The following is a 16,888-nucleotide window of genomic DNA, read 5'->3' as shown; positions in this document are numbered from 1 at the left end:
TGACTCTTGTCTTGAAATTAGGGATGAACAATGAATCCTTTAATTCATTTTTTCCAAACCTACTGCACTTTTCAAGCAGCATGGCACACATCTTGTTAAAGGCGATATGAAGATGCAATTTCAAACGAAATATTGTCGCGCTGCAGAGATGTCCTGGCCTACACATCCTATGCTGCAGACTTGGGGAAACATCTTTGTTTGGTACAGTGAACATTCTCTCGAATACCGCGACTGATATCACAGTTGCGATATCAGTCAATTACATATCTTTTTCAAAAACTGTTCCGCCCTATACTTGAAATTGCTTCGTCCAAAACAAAAAAAAAGTATTCAAAAATGAGGAATCAAAATCGTCAGCACTGTTAAAAACACACCCTCGATGGGGGGGGGACATTATCACAGTGGACAGAGGGCATTATCACGCACATAATCCTCAATTAGGAGCCACGGGGGAACCGAGTCAATGCTACACTGTCGGTTTCTGGAAGAAATGTTGTCCAAAAGGAAAACACAGAAAGTCTTACCTTGTCTACTCAGCATTTAGTACGCAACATAATGACAAAGGATGCATATCAGGATGCACACAAGTAACCAAGGACACGTTTTACACACACACACACACACACACACACACACACACACACACACACACACACACACACACACACACACACACACACACACACACACACACACACACACACAGATATGAAAGCGTCAAGAGACATTCAAATTCTGTTTGTAAGAGAGAGCGTGCACAAACACCAGGGTTTGGATTTAATAGTCAGCTTTGGGTTAACCTTCATGAACCATAATTTCATGCTTTTTAAAAAAAAACACACATCAACATTAAGCCAATGCTGAGCAACAATGCATCCTTCTGTTTCACAGCAACGCTCAGTATATAGGATGAATGGCACAGACCTGATCGCAATGACCCAACTCACTCCTGTTCTGTCAACACTCGGCTCCTTTCAAATGTAGGATTCAACTTTCCTGACAACGTGCACATGAACACAGCTGGTAGCGGCCTAGGTCAGTTCTTCTTCTTCTCAAGCCACTGTGTTAGAGTATAAATTGACTATATAAAGACTTGTGTGTGTGTGTGTGTGTGTGTGTGCGTGTGTGTGTGTGTGTGTGATAATAGTGACCTTTCTTTTATTTGTTTTTTGGAAATCTCCCATATTACCATACTGCAGCTGTATTTATGGTATTCAATACTGAGTGACTGTGTTGTACGTCATCGTTGGTCCTATTTTTATGACGTCAGTCCAAAGTCCTGACATTATGCATGAAGGAATCAGTCAGGCAAGTGTCGCGGAGTACAAGACGTCTCTCTTGAAATATGAAATCCTCATAATTAAAGAAGCTCCAAGCTGCTGTATTACTTGCTTATAAGCGCTGAGCACAGCGACAGGCCCAGAGAGACCGAGCAGAAAGCTCTCAGTCGGCCTGTCAAACTTCTGAAGCCCATGACCCCCCTGAGCGCAGTGTAACGCGTATAGCAGCCACAGCCTGTCAGAAGAACCTGTGTGTGTGCTGCCGCAGGTTATCTTTAAGGTCCTATGTCACGTGCCTCTCTACAATGAAACGGCAGTCTGTGAATTAAAACGTTTTTTTTTTTTTATCACAAATAACTTTTAAATGAGTCCGCGGAAGTGCACACGTAGGGACGGGGACGAGAACTGGGTGGTGGCTGGACAGGGCTCACGAGACGGCTGCTCGTGCACCGGGTGGACGCAGTAATTGTGTCGCCTTAAACCTAAACAATGACTTCTGTTGCGTTTTTTGTTTCGATGTCGCAGTCATTTTAAGCCAAACTGTAGTGTTTTTTTTTGTTTTTTTACTAAACCGGTTTTGTCGCTTAAACCTAAACAAAGTTGCAGTGTTTTGTTGTTGTTGTTGTTGTTTTTTGTTGGGTATACCACGTGTTTGAAACGGTTTAAAACCGGAAGAAAACACGTTTCCCCTTCGAAAACGTAATTGAGAGTGCAGTGTATCTGTGCGGGGACGTTTTTCAGTAGGAGACGGTGTTGTGGCGAGAGGGGATTTAATGCGTGGTGGAGGTTACGTTGGACTCTCGCCCCTAAAAGAGAAAACTACTTCATGTGTATAAAGACACCACTAATGTCAGTGCTATTTATCCACAATGCAGCGAGGTGTAAACTCATTGCAGTCAGCCCGCCTTGTAGGAGCATACCGGGGACCTGCCTGTTGATTCAGCAGCGCTGATAAAACCAAAAGAAGAAGAAGAAGAGTAGAATAAAAGTGTGCTCCTATACGTCCACTGCTTTGAGCGTGTGCACGCGCCCCCTGGGTTTGTTTACAAAGCGCTGTCACAATATCGTTTCGCAACCTGCGGACCGTGGTCCGCGGGACGAGACACGGGGACGTCCGAGCCCCTTCAGGACGAAAAACGCGTTTCAAAAAAAGACACCAAACTGTCCCACTCACCTCTCCGTGGAGCGACGGGGAGACCTCGCTGTCCTTTTGCATACAACGCGAGGAAGAGCGGCCGCATCGACGTGTACAACCTTCAGCGGGAATCTCTCAGTCCGTCAGTCAGTAACAGTTCGCCTGACACACTCTCTCTCTCTCTCTCTCTCTCTCTCTCTCTCTCTCTCTCTCTGTCAAACCGCCCACTTCCGGCGGTTGTTGAACGTGTGAGTTAGAAACCGTTTCTGTAGATTTATGTCCCGCTGATGATTGATTTTAGGCTAAAGGACAAATAACAATGGACACAGATCCATCATGATTTCTTGTTATCTGCTCAAACTTCATGCGTTATTATTATATTTAATCTCACATCTATCTGATTATTGTTATTGCATTTTTATTTATGTGCACATTGTGTTACACGCCCAATAGATTATGCACAATGTTCTGAATTTTAAGGACTCTTTGTTTTGATTTTTTTAAGGACTATTTTGTGCAAAACAATACAAATGACCCACTACTAACATTCATAGATAAATTCATTAAAAAAGAAAGAATAAAGCGAAATCACTATAATAACAACAACAGCAATAATACTAATATAGAGTCATACATATATTAATTGCCGATCAACGAGTTGAGAGAGACAGTGGCTCCTGTCAGTGGTGCACGTCATTAAACTCAGACTCGCTTTTCTCTGACCCGCCGGGATCAGAGCAGTGAGCCGCTGCTGCACACCGTTATGAGCAGACCGGTTGATTAGATTAAGTCTAATCTACTGTACAGTACACCCAAATCTGTCGCCCTCCGCCTGGAGAATAGCGACGCCTTCTGGTACCAAACCATTTTATTTGAACAGAGAGAGAGAGAGAGAGAGAGAGAGAGAGAGAGAGAGAGAGAGAGAGAGAGATGAATTAAGAACAAGGTGTGCCTGTGGCAAAATCCCAGCAGATAAGAGCATATCGCTGCCTGAAGATTTGATTTTAACTCAAAGAGATCAAATTGAATAATACATAAAAATAGAATAAAGTTGTTGTTAGATTAATGTTGAAGCGGTGTTCAATGTATTACATGATCCATGTGTTGCTAATTCTAAAGGCGCTTCCATAATAATGCTGAAACTGGAACTTACTGTAATGTGTTTATCATGCAGCATGTTCTGATACAAAGTAACAAGTAATCTGTCAGATATACGAGTACATATAAGTATGAGCGCCTCAGAGTTGTACGCAGGTGTATTACTTTAATAAGTGGTTTTCCTGACTGTAGGGTCATTTCTCCATTTAAGGGGGATCACCACCTACCGTGGACTGCTCCACAAACTCAATAGCCTCCACTTTTAAGAGTCTATTGTTTCCCTCATGGATACTCTACATTGCCACTCTCATCTTTTGAACACCTATAGTCGGCCCAATGTAAAAGCATTCACAGGGGCCGCACAGGCGGTATCGTTTATATGGCACATGTTCATTTATATGTATCTCCCTTGTCTTGAGAACAGTAAACTCTTTGCTGACATGTAGGCTGACTGTAACTCATCTGAAAATACCCCGTGATGCTGCAGAAATACTGACAGAACTGTTCTGTGACTTCATTTCCCCACATCCATGTCAAAAAGTCATCAAATCAGAAGTCTCTCTCGCACACACACACACACACACACACACACACACACACAACTGCACAAGCCAATCACCAGACTGCACCCTGTTGAAGCCTCATCAATCCTCCAGATTGATTGGCTGCAGGCCAGAACTGAAGGGTGACAGTTGCTTCCTCAGACAGCTGAGTCAGCAGCTGTCTGACAGTAACAGCTGCACATCTCCACACCCCTCTCGCCCTCTCCTGTGTTCATTTCCTATCACCGAGACAAGCAAGGGGAAGGAGAGAGAGAGAGAGAGAGAGAGAGAGAGAGAGAGAGAGAGAGAGAGAGAGAGAGAGAGAGAGAGAGAGAGAGAGAGAGAGAGAGAGAGAGAGAGAGAGAGTCCAGTGATTCAGAAACAGCTTCCTTCACTGTCTCTGTTTGTCTAGCCACCTTATCTCAGCTGTCACACTCTCCAAAGGTCTTGTGGGAATCCCGGCAGTCACATCAGCACCACGATGTGAGCTGGATATGAGCTGCACACGCAATATGTGGTTTCCAGTCAGGGAAGTCCAGGGATCTCGTGTTGAGAGACACCGCTTGTTGGAAATGGAAAAAAAAAAGGAAGTGTAACAAGGTCACATCTTAGTAGCCTAACATTCAAATCCCAGCATCTATACGGTACAAAAAGAACACACCACCTGCTTTCACAAAAGTGATTATTTCAAATCAAAGCAGCGATATGATACCTCCTGTGTTTCACCTCCTGTTACAACAGTAGATCATTTGTGTTTCCTCTCGGGTTACCACTCTTTGTCATCAACTTTGAAGAAATACCGGTAAAAACAGAACACGGGGGTTGATTTTATGTGCCGTTGGATTGCTATTTGCACACACAATAATAATAAAATGGGATCTCCGAGTTGACTCTGCACATGAAAGGAGCCCCAAATGCACTATTCCCACAGTTTCCATGTCAAAATGTCCCGGATCATCATATGAAGTCAATATTGCGGCTGTGTGTCCTGCATTACACCTCAGCTCTATTGCTCTGCAGCAGGCAGCACCAGACCAACAGGGGCCTCGTAAAGATCAAATGTTTATTGCTTTCAGCGTTATTTATCGCGTGTTGCTTTATTAGTCGGACTTCCTCCTTCCTTCCTGTTAATCGCCTGGTTTCCCTCTACACTTCTGCATTTCAGTGCATTTCCAGTCATGAGCTCTTTCCTGATACTGATCCTCAGCCAGTTCCTGGAACATCACATTGCCTGCCCTTATTTTATCTTCAGAATGAAGTTCACTCCAATAAAACCTGTTTTAGACTTCCTCCAGCTTGAGCAGAAGAGCGATCTGACGTCTCTTTGTTCATTGTGTGAGAACTGACCTGAAAAACTTCGGCTCGTCACTTCTCGTCCAGTTCTCAGAATCAGAGGCAGTGAGGTCACTCATCCAGCAACTTCTGATCTGGTATCTGGTCTACACACACACACACACACACACACACACACACACACTGGTTTTGAAGTACCAGGGACACTGCACAATAATCAACATTTAATGTTTTACCTCAATGTAAAATGTGCCTCAATTAGCTGATTTTCATCTGTGGTCCCTGGGCAGGTTATTACATACATGAGTGTGAAACATGTTGAATATGACTGAATATTAAAAGTCCCTTTTCACAGCGCTGATTTTAAACTTACTAATAACATAAACAATAGCTACAGCGGTGTTTGGTAAGCTTGACAGTGAGCCAGCATGCACAATACCAGGACCCCGAAACTGAAGCAGTTCAATTATGAATTTTGTGCTTCAAACTGACTCTTTAATAAGTTATTAATGTTTAGTCCCAGTAGATAAATATTGTCTGTCCTCCAATAACACACAGTTGAAATGTTTAAACATAAAACATTAGAAAACACACGAGACAATAATTACACCGACAGATGACTCGACTACTTTCAGTGCTGACTTGTTTTTATTGCCAAATAAAGAATAGTTAAGAGCGTATTTTACAGAAATCCTCTCGACATCTCATGGCATGACGGACAAACATGTCGACGGGGGTTCGCTCAACGGTACGAAGGATCAGAAACTTTACTCTGTTCACTCTGTTAGAGCGACATGTCGTTGTTAAGCATCAGTGGTTATCTCAATAACAAGTTTCTCTGAAAAGGAAATAACGGGAAGAAAGAAAGAGTGTCTTAAATTCATTTTTGTTTCCTCTCTCCACAGTTCTGTAACACTCCAAATGGTTCTGAGAAATATACAAGAAATACTCCAATTTGAGTCAACGCTATCATGAAACAGAAACCGTGTTAAATGACACCGAGGTACTGCGGGACACCATTTGGCCGGGGTTAGAAATGCAAAACAACAGACTTAAAACGGACCATTAAGTGCACGACAATAGTAGAATTACAAAGCGCCATAGCTTATACAACAAGTATGCTTGTTACATTTCTTATTCAAAGAAAACAAAAACCACATGAATTCATAAACATTTGTAAAAAGTCAAAAACACTTTTCTCAAAAAAATATAATTCCAGATAATTAAAAAGGTACTGAAGACGTTTTATGCAGATGTGGAGGTACTGGATGGGAGCAGGATGCTGCTTATTAAAATACAACCGGTCCACGCGCTGAGCTACAGGTGAGAGCCGAAACGAGTGGAAGTGCTCTTTTAAAAGAACGTCTTTTCAAATCATTCAGTGTGAAAGGGAGGCAGATTATGTGGACAGAGGGAGAAAATAAAAATCATCATAATATCCTCCATCACGACACAATATCCAAATCCCATCGAAGGAAATAAAGACAGTCGGGGAAACCTCTTCACATCGGCGATGCTACATCCATGTCCAACGTCAGCGAGTCTGCGGAAAGCAAATCCAAGAACAATGTTGCTGTTAATGTTACTTATTAATCGAGTTCTACGGCAACGACGTGTGTGTGTGTGTGTGCGTGCGTGTGTGTGTAACGGACTCACCCAAATGTCCTGGATTAGGTTCGGCTTCGTTGTGCATCAGGGAGTCGAGGGTGCGCGGCGACATGGGGAACAGGTCACTGGTGTTTCCAGAGTTTGTGCTGTGAGAAAAGAAATGAACAAAAAAAAAAAAGATAAATGGTATATCACAAACTGAAAGGCTCACCGATGGTCACACACACACACACACACTTGCACGTGGATTCAAATCGTACTCTAGCAACTTGATAAAAATCTTCAAAATGAAGGAATCACAATTCAAGTGTTAACATTTTAAATGCCGCAACAAATTGCGTCAGAACTTGAAGAGGAATTTGCATTCCAGTAGATGATGCATATGGCACATAGACATTGAATTGAATGGAATAGATCGGCCGCATTGTCGCCGACATGCCATCCAGCTGTTTTGGTGCGTCCCCAGTGTGATACACAGAGCAGTGGTTAATGAGTGAAAGGGTCCAGCAGGCTCATCATCGACAAACAGTTTCAGCATTCGTGTCAGTGTGCAGAGGCGTGCCCAACAGACGGTACAGCAGATGGAGAATGGGGTGGATCCGTGGTAAAATACTCACAAATATTGAGATATGAATATAGAAATACGTGAATTAAACCAGGACAGACTGGCCAGATGTTTCACACGGTTTCCTGCTTCTATTTCAGGCAGGTGCTCAGCACACTAACACGGTTTAACGTTGAACTGATGTTAACAACAGCTACGGTCAATGTGTGTTATTTTACTTCCGCGATCATTCAAACTGACTTTTGAATTATTTTCCATCAATAAAACTACTACTATCTGGAACTTCTCATCAATTCTTCTCATGCAATCGTATGAAAAATACGTTGGACTGTAGAATTCATACAGATGGATCTGGTTGAGGAACAGAGTGAGAAAGTGATGAATGGCGGGGAGACGCTCTTGTATTAGGACGCAGGTCAAGTGGCGGTGAGTTGGAAACAATGAACAGGAGTTATGTCGGCGGGGACACGGCACTAGAAATCCCTGGAACCCACCCGTCCAACACACAGACAAAAGTAACAAGATGCACACGCACACACACACACACAAAGCCCTCCCTACATGCTACTGCCCCCCCTCCCCCGAGCGCCTACCCTGGGAATCCGCTCCCAAGCAGCAGCTCACTGTCCGGCAAGTCCATGAACACGGAGGGACACCTACGGAGACAGGTGAGGATCTCACTGAGCACACCTCACAACCCAGCAGCAGCACACCCTCAAACCCTCGTCTCCCCGTCTCACAAGTAAACATATCCAATAACAACACGTTGTGCATATCAAGCACCCGATAGCAGGTGTGAGCTGCGGTAAGTCTAAAGTGAAACTGTCTCCTCGGTGTGAGAACAGGGTGATGGTTCCCTTCCGACGACAGCGATGACTCACAGTGAGAGTAGGACCTGATTGGTTGTCTTTTCTTTGAACCAGATCTTCCCATAAATACTGATGATTTAAAAAAAAGAGAGGAGTGACGGATACTTACGGTGTAACGCAGATGAACTTTGTCTTCAAGTATGGCTGAATAGCTGTCGGGGAAAAGAAACACGTTAGCACAAATAATACTGAACACAACAGAAGAAACTTGCGAGACGTAACATGCATAATAAGTCGTATGTGTTGCTTCTCTTAAAGGAACCATCTGTATATCAGTTACTCACTGCAGGTTACCTCGAAGTGAAAGTGAAAGTGAATCGGGGCCGCGTTTAACAGCTAAACTTTAAAAAAACATCTGTTCATTCATCTCAGTTTTTTTTGTTTGCCGCGGAGGGATGCGAGAAAAACAACGTAAGGGGAGTAATTGACAGACAGATGGTGATTTTGTGGGTGGAGTCAGTGACTTACTATTCGTGGAGTCTCCTCCCATCTCGGGCTCAGGAGCTGCTTCTGGCCGGCAGTACTTCCCGAAAGCTTCATCTTTGGGGATATCGGGGTAGAGGTACACGAGAGGGGACACCAGGATGTTGGTGGCGTCCATGATCTTGTAGCCCATGATGATGTCGGCGAAGGACATGCTGTTGAGCTGCTGCTTGGTGTACGGCTCCACCGACTGCATCTGGGTCTTCCCTACAAACAACACGAGGACGCTCAGTGCCAAAACGGAAAATACAGTAAATCCTGAGGATATTTTTTATTTATTTTTTTGACATTAACTCACCACTTATGTCTTTCTCTACCCATGTGAATGTGATGCCGCCCTCCTTGCTGCTCTCACTGAAGCGCAGCAGGAACGTGCCGGGAGGTTTCGGACTCAGACTGGCCCTCTCCCTCTCTTTGCTGATGAAGCCCATGATGTACCTGCAAAGCGACAGGAAGTCACACGATTAGATTCCGGACGTTAAACATAGCAACGCTCTCCATCATGTGAAACAGGGGACTCGTGAACATAAAGGGACGGCCATCTCACCCTTCATTCCACAGGGCCAGGATGTACTTCTTCACCAGGTCAATGATGTTGTCCAGCCACACCCAGAAGGAGAAGCCTTTGCCCGCCATGTTTTCCTGGAGAGGAAGAAGAAAAATAACTCGCACTGAAGCAATACAAGATGGCCGATTGAACCGGGAGTTTGTTGTTGTTTTTTTAAAGGTCAGTACCTTACAGAACTTGGCCCAGGTGATCTGACAGCCGGAGTAGTTGACACACGGCCCTGGACGGACAATAACATCACACATGAATACATGACGCGGTGTTCGGTTGAACTGTTTTTTTTTGGAGACTTTAAAAGGCGCGACACCCTCACCTAGTAGTTTCTCAGCCAGTGTGGTGAGCTGCTCAATGGTCAGGCCTCGCTTGGTGGTGGAGGAGAATTGCCAGCTCAGCACCTCGGCCACCTGGTCCCACGTCCCCACCGGAGGCTTGGTGAAGAAGTTCACGTTCTGTACACAGAGAGAACACGCAGACCAACACGGCTTAAAGACACAACAAGCGTTTAACACGGCTAAACAGATGAACATTCTCTCTCCAGCAGAGTTCAGCCCCCTTCCCAGCAGAGGGTGCCGTCTCACCTTTGGGTGGTTGGTGAGCATGTTGTACCACAGGATGGAGGCCCAGGCGTTGGGCATCTGGCAGATGTTCGATATGACCACCACAGGCAGGGAATGGGTCTGCACAAACGGAGGAAACATTAACATATATATATATATATCACACGTTTGGTTATTCCTTGCCGACATTTACTCTCGCACGACGATGCGAAAATGTTCCCGCTTCCATTCCAGCACGTCGTCTTGTAATAGGACTTCTTCAGGTGGTCCTCTCAACTGTACTACTCGTACACCTCGAGGACGGGCTGCTGTTCTTAGCATGAGGAGGCATTTTGGTGTAAAAGGGGTTGTCCTTTGTCCAGCAACCAATGCAGGCATCACACCCCGAGATGTGGGTTGCGTTTGTGGGTGAGATGAAATGATAATACGTCAAGACGCATGTTCTAGTGTTCCAACGACTCAGTCGAGGCCCAGGGTTTAAGTACCCGCTCAGTTTCTTACATCTTGATCGCAGGAAACGAGAATAAAATTGAATAACCACTCACTGCTTCACATAACGTGTCTTCACATTATCTATAGACCTTGGTTTCGCCATGAAGATATAAAGTATGTCGCAGATGCCGTCGCTCTGAGGCTCACACAGCGTGTTGTGTTTTGACTCAGAGTCACATGGAAGCTCTGTGGTGCGTTGAGAGTGAGCAAAATACACGATGATGACCGAGTCTGCAGATCGAAGGAAAAGCCTTTCTCACCGGGTCAATACATGTGGGCTGATGGGGGGAGGTTTGACTTTAAGTCACAGCTCATTCAGAGGCAGAGGTAGTGACATTCCTCTGGAGGTGGAGGACTCGGTTAATGACTCATTTGTCTCGTTCTGCATACTTTGGTCAAAGAACAACGCTGTTGTAATCTTACGTTGTGTGCTTCAGAGTTGTGGTTGACTTCTGGTGTGAGATGAAAGTTTAACTGAGGATACGGAAATGTCTCCCGAGTTCACAGAGACACTGATACTGACCTCCAGATCGATCTTCAGGCCTTGGTGGTAGACTTCCGTCTCAAAAGTGATCAGGTGGAGCTCCTCTGTGACAATCAGAGAGGCCTGGAGAAAAAAAACAGACGTTCAAACGTCCACTGAAGACAGAACATTATCAAAGCTGCCCCCAGTATTCTGTTATTAAACCCCATCTGCTGTTTCCACCAGTAAATATGGTGTCAAATCTTAAGGATTGACACTTTACATGACTCTCTATCTCACCAAGTGTCACACACAGACAGTACTTACGTCGCTGTTGGTCCGGCCACCGTTACCACACCTCTGTTCTCTCAGGGTCTGTAACAAAACAGGAAGTCAGTGATCCACAGCAGGCGTTTATCAGATACCTTCACTGTCGAGCAGTGCGCTCCATCAGCTCTATTACTCACCAAGTGTTTAAACTCGGCTGACAGGCTGCCATTGTTGGACTCTTCCATGTTCATAACTTTCGTGTTGGTTCCAAGGATGTTGAACTTCCGTGACCTGAGGAAATCAAGTTGCAGCATGAAGTGAGGCTCTTTAAAAATAAAATAAAAAATAACATCAAACGCGGTCTTAAAGCGTCGGCCTTAAAGTCGTACCCTCGAATTGCAGCCACATCTCCAGATTCCCTAAAAAAAATTAATTCAAATCAGTAAAGCAGTTTCTCATAAGGTGACTTAATGTAAATGTTAGAAGCTCCAGATAAAAAAAAACTCACTTGTCAATGCAAACTTTAATTTTCAGCTGGTAATTGAGTTCAGGAAACTTTACCAGTAACCTGTGAAAATGAGAGAAAAGATGATTAGGATATAAAATGCTGCACTCTCAGTCACATGGGGACACATAATACAAAGCGTAGAAACGTGTACGTTGTGTCCTGCAGGCCTGCATCTTACCTCACTTTATTCGTGAACTGCACTCCTGTCTTTATGACCAGAGGTCTGTCTGGATGCATGGGCATACAAGGCTGTCGCTCGACCACGAACGAACTAGAAGACGAGAGTGGGTCACGTTTCAGAGTCCGGCAGACATCACAACAACATATGGTGAAGACAATCTGAAGGCCTAATGATTCGCAGCTTTTAAGTGCACCACACGGTCTTCCTACGGAGAATGGAGACGGCTCGGATGTCATCACATTTGTTAAAACGAAGGCCGTGTGATGCGACTGAAAGCTCCGTATCGTTAGTAAGAGGGAGCCTCAAAATCTCTCCACCACAGATTGCTCCTTAAGCTCAACCATCAACACTCTTGTGATCGTAATAATAACGGTAAATACGTGTCGCGTGCAGCACCTCTTCATCAGGTTTCTGAACAAGTCCACGATCTTCTCCTCCAGGGCGGGCCGGTGCTGGATGATGGGGTCTCCTTTGTAGGACACCTTCTGCTGAAGCTCCTCCAGTTTCTTGATCTGCTGGCGGATCTGGAGCTGGGACTCAGCCAGGGATGTGATCCTGGGTTAGAAAAAAAAAAAAAATCAGACCCGGTTCAAGTTAAGACGACTTGATGAAACAGGACTCAATGCGGGTCCAGAGTCTGTCAAAATACTTTTCTATCGATTTGAAATGAGCCTCCCTGGTTACCATGTCTCGAGGCGGTCCAGGCAGATGTTGGGTGGACCTCCGATACAGGCAATCTGCTGCCTCCTCTTCCAGTCCGCTAGCTCCTCATCGGTCAGGTTCTTCTGCACGTAATCCATGGCGGTCAGCAAGCCTCCCATCTCGGTCACAATTTGCTACAAAAAAAAAAAAAAAAAGCACAGCATAAAGTACCCATAATGAAGTTATTAACAAATACATAACGAATAACGCTTTATTTCCCTTAAAACCCACTGTCTCCCTTTGCAAAGATAATGCAACTCCTCTTTTAAGATATGATTGGTGTCACACTAAGACCCCTCCTCCAGTTTCGGCCCCATAAAGCAAATCCAGAAAAGTTCACAAACTGGTGGCTTAGCATGTAAGATGCAGCATGGACGACTGTTCTTTGCGTTTCTTTTTTGTCGTAAAGCATAAACACTCCTCACCCTCCTCAGCTGGTCCAGGGCGCTCAGCATCTGCTCGAGCTGAGCCATCTTCTGTCTGGTGGCAGCTGCTTGGTTATTCCCGTTCAGGTCCTGGGACAACTCTGCACAGAAGGGTGGACGTGTCATCGGTCAGCACGCAACTAATCAACAGCTACAAGCTAAGAAAATAAATGTGAATTAGAATATACCTCCTTGGCTTTTCAATGTCTTGTAATTGAAGTCAAAGTCATCCTGCAAGTTCTCAAGCATTTTCATCTTCTGTTCCATATCCTGAAGAAAAACAAATACATTTATGAGAGGACACAGACTCATTTAGGCAAATTAAATAGTGTTATGGATTATTTTGTGCTGTATTCAAGTACTGTGACGGGAACTGACCTGCACCCGCTTCCTGATGTCTTGGAGGTTGTGCTCCAGAATCTGCTGCTTCTCCGTCACTACCGTCCCGGTGGGATGTGCAGCCTGGCCGTCCTGCAAGAGAATGAAACCAACACTTCTCACGGCTGTGCTGAAGCTCTTTTGACGTTATATATGACCACCAGGTTCTAGCGTCGCTCCTCTCTACCTGTACAGCAGCGGTGGCGGTCTGCAGCAGCCTCTGCTCCTCCCACAGACAGCGGGCCACGATGCGAGCGATGTCCATCGGCTTCTCCAGGTACTTGCTCTGCAGGTGCTGCTTGATCCTGCGCAGGTTGTGCTGGTAGAGAACGTTGTTCTCCTGCAGGAACCGGCTGTACTGCTGGTCTATTTCCCCCAAGAGGTTGTGGAACACCAGCGTGGCGTGCGACTCCTTATTGGCGGCGTAAGCCCTTATAAAAAAGGAGAGGAGGGGATAATCAGGGTAATAAGGACGTCTAGTTCCTTCTAAGAGGTGAAACCACAGCTTCACAAATGCTATTTAAACGCCATCTAAATATACTGCACTCCACATGAGGAAGAGTACAAAAGGGGGAAAGGTGTCGTATTTCTTTTCTGGGCGATGAAAAGGAATGCAATGCCACCATTGTGTTTGCAGACATAAGTGACAAAACGTGCTTTCATAACAGAGCCCAGGGAATGCGTCTCACCAGTCCTGACTCTCGATCCAGGGGGCGAGGAACTGCCGGAGCTCCATGGGGAAGCTGTCGCTGTACAGGTGGTAGAGCTGCTCCAGGTACCTGGTCTCCAGCTGCTGCAACTGGTTCCACTGGGCCATCCTGACGTACACCTCCTAAAACCTGCACACACACACAAATATGAGTACATTTTTGTTGTGTGTGTCACACACACACACAAATATGAGTACATTTTTGTTGTGTGTGTCACACACACACACACACACACACACGTCTTATCAGAGTTATTCTCACAGCGGCCACAGAGAAATAGCTAAATGTCCGGATTCCTCTGTAAAATAAATGATGACAACAAATGTTCAGAAGTCACTTCCTGTTCAGTGGAACGCTGCGCCTCCACCGAAAAACTTTGGCCAACGTGCACATCTGTCAACTCCCTAAAGCAGATAGCAACACATGACCTTTGCCCCACCGACTGTGTTCAGTGGAGGAGCTACTGTATGGGGTTAGCCTTCACATCTTACCTAACAGCCGGCTGCACCTTATTACATACTGTTGAATTAGGCCTCCCTCCAAAGTTTGACTCGTCTGTTAGTTGTACAATACTTTGAGATACAAAAACAGAAGTTTAACTTTTGTTAACTGATGACTAAGACATGTTCTCGCCAAGAGATTAGATTCTGCTTTCAGTTTCCAGGAGCTAAGATATTGCTCTCGCTGACACAAAGATAGCGCTGTACAGTTTAAACAAGTGGCTGTAGTTGCGTTCAACATCTGTCCATGTTGCTGCATCACTCCCCCTTGTTCTTAATGTTTATCCCACCGCCATTTATATACACGAGGGGGAAGAGTATTAGAAAGTCCTTGAAGTATTGTACGACCCGATATAGAACCACTGCTAACCACAGCCTCAACAACTAAATATCTAACGAACTGGTAAGTGTAAGGTTTTTTAGTTTGAAACCGAAACAAAAACATAGACGCTATGCTTCACCTAAACCGTGTCAGTGGCCCGAGGAAGCCACAACATTTCATTTACGACAATTATTCTCAACATTATGCGGGTGAGGGGTTGTTTTTAAGCATGTAAGGGACAAAACAGAAAGTGTCCATCGAGCGTGATAGTTTTTATATGACCTACGTTCCTCTGAGAGGATCACATCAAAGAGCTCTCACTTGATTGACTAATGTGAGAGGATTAGTTTCATTTTTCATCACGTGAATTTGAGTTTCCTGCTTTCTATTGTTGGTGAATTATTTGGGTTGAAATTACAAAACAGTTTCCAATCTGTCCCTCTGTGAGACTATCCATGAGCCTCTGTTTAAAGTCTCAGAAGTGGCTCAATACTGTTCCATCGTTATGAAACAATGATTTCAAACAATGTTTAGAAGCAACTAGTTTATAGAAAAGTTATTTTGGGCAGTACGGTCTTAATGGGTCCACGATGTCTGAACATATTGGTCAAATGACGGAAACATGTTGTCTGGGTCACACACATTAGAAATGACAGCCTTTGATGATGATTTTTCACAAATATTGACTATTATATAAGGCTTTTGTCTTAACGCCACATCTTTAACATCTCTGTGTGAATTTTGAATTTCAATCTGGTGTGTATTCAAGTAGACTTTGCCAGCAATGTGCCGGGCCTGCCAGATGTCAGGTGTCCAATGCCTCAGTAGAACATGTGTGGCACACTACCTGTAAAAGCACACATGTGATACGATTATCTATTTCTCAGGTCACCGATATTCCAGGAACATACTTCCTCAAGCAAACAAAAAGGCACCAGCGACCATGCCAGCAAGCGTTATATGGTCGCTGTAAACACAGGCGAGAACACAAACAATATGATGTAACGTTAAGTGATAAAGCATTTCATAACAGTCATGCTTTGACTCTTAAGAACAATGACTACAGCCAAGGAGTGTAGTGGCCTCTCTGACACACTGTATCACCAGGACTCCACAGCTGCACAAAAGACAGGAAACAATCTTCCTGGGAAGATTTGGAGATCTGAATTTGATTAATAGAAGAAGTGAATTCCAGTGCAAGGTGTCAGACATGTTGGCCTGCAGGTGGGACAGAGATGGGCGTGTGCCAATTAAAGGCAGACACACAACAATGACCTGGATCTGACTCTTTGTCCAAACAGCATCACAGTCAAGTTACAGCAATTATTCGGTCCTGTTTGACGACAACATGACGTACGTGTGACCATTATCAAATCATAATGAGCAGAATCTAATTAAAAACCATTAAAACAAACCTATTAGAAACAACCAAGACTTGGTTATTATATATATATTGTCAGCCCCATAAGGTGAGGAGCTTGCAGAAATGAGTTAGCAGCAGATAGAACGCACCTACACTTTAATAACTTATGTAACACCGAGGACACATAATGGCTTCCTCAGCTTACAACCTAGACACAGAGCTGCAGTTGTAGTTCAGTAGCGGTTTGTCTGATAGAGCTAGCGATGCATGAACGTGGTCTTGCTGTAACAAAACTGTCATAATGAAATATAAGAAACATGCCAAAAAGCAGAAGTCGCTTACTTAATAGCTCGTTGTTACTCCTTTGTAAAGTTTCTCCGTCAAAAAAAAAAAAAAAAAAAAGGTGTTCGACTCAAAAACACTGACAATGACAGTCAGTGACGACTTTCGTAGAAGTTGAACACACAAAAACGAGAAGTAACGCACAGAAAGAGATCGTAACTGTCTGGGTTTTCTTGCCAACACGGGAAACACTCCTCCAACAGACGTAAAAACCTTCTCACCGAGCCCATCTCC

The 16,888-nt window shown here is 44.5% G+C and overlaps 2 protein-coding genes across 13 annotated transcripts in view; both read right to left on the bottom strand.

Moving 5' to 3' along the window:
- Positions 1-2,610, bottom strand: part of stat5a (signal transducer and activator of transcription 5a) — a 47,726-nt gene extending 45,116 nt beyond the window's left edge. For 3 of the 9 annotated variants that reach the window (XM_076085467.1, XM_076085469.1, XM_076085468.1), the window contains exon 1: positions 2,455-2,609. The gene's annotated coding sequence lies outside the window, so the exon portion shown is untranslated. Of the gene's footprint in view, positions 1-2,454 lie in introns of all 9 variants that reach the window. The other 6 variants (XM_076085464.1, XM_076085460.1, XM_076085462.1 and 3 more) reach the window with 3 other exon arrangements.
- A 3,367-nt stretch (positions 2,611-5,977) lies between these two features.
- Positions 5,978-16,888, bottom strand: stat3 (signal transducer and activator of transcription 3 (acute-phase response factor)). Of its 4 annotated transcripts, none has more exons than XM_076085470.1 (24): positions 16,655-16,888; positions 14,107-14,256; positions 13,605-13,848; positions 13,418-13,510; positions 13,228-13,309; positions 13,040-13,140; positions 12,597-12,748; positions 12,309-12,467; positions 11,910-12,002; positions 11,732-11,791; positions 11,613-11,642; positions 11,421-11,514; positions 11,281-11,328; positions 11,014-11,097; positions 10,020-10,118; positions 9,755-9,890; positions 9,609-9,661; positions 9,421-9,515; positions 9,172-9,311; positions 8,859-9,080; positions 8,500-8,542; positions 8,115-8,177; positions 7,005-7,102; positions 5,978-6,921 (listed from the first exon to the last, which is right to left on the bottom strand). In XM_076085470.1, the coding sequence occupies exons 2-24, from the start codon at positions 14,232-14,234 to the stop codon at positions 6,851-6,853; spliced, it is 2,388 nt and encodes a 795-aa protein (XP_075941585.1). In that variant the 5' UTR covers positions 14,235-14,256; positions 16,655-16,888; the 3' UTR covers positions 5,978-6,850. The 4 variants fall into 4 exon arrangements, with proteins under 4 accessions (XP_075941585.1, XP_075941586.1, XP_075941587.1 ...); XM_076085471.1 differs by having other exon boundaries at positions 5,978-6,891; positions 16,655-16,887; XM_076085472.1 differs by lacking the exon at positions 8,115-8,177.

This window comes from Anarhichas minor, unplaced genomic scaffold, assembly GCF_050575085.1.
Source record: "Anarhichas minor isolate MPS153535 unplaced genomic scaffold, ASM5057508v1 ptg000007l, whole genome shotgun sequence".
NCBI lineage: Eukaryota > Metazoa > Chordata > Actinopteri > Perciformes > Anarhichadidae > Anarhichas > Anarhichas minor.
The sequence above is the reverse complement of the archived record's forward strand: the minus strand, read 5'-3'. Positions and strand labels throughout refer to the sequence as shown.

Excerpts from the sequence above, each read along its gene's own strand:
- stat3 (XM_076085470.1), bottom strand. The coding sequence starts at position 14,234 with ATGGCCCAGTGGAACCAGTTGCAGCAGCTGGAGACCAGGTACCTGGAG. Across the intron at positions 8,178-8,499 it reads AAGTTCATCTGCGTTACACC|GTGTCCCTCCGTGTTCATGG; the intron begins GTAAGTATCCGT and ends CTGTCTCCGTAG. Across the intron at positions 6,922-7,004 it reads ACCTAATCCAGGACATTTGG|CAACATTGTTCTTGGATTTG; the intron begins GTGAGTCCGTTA and ends TAACATTAACAG.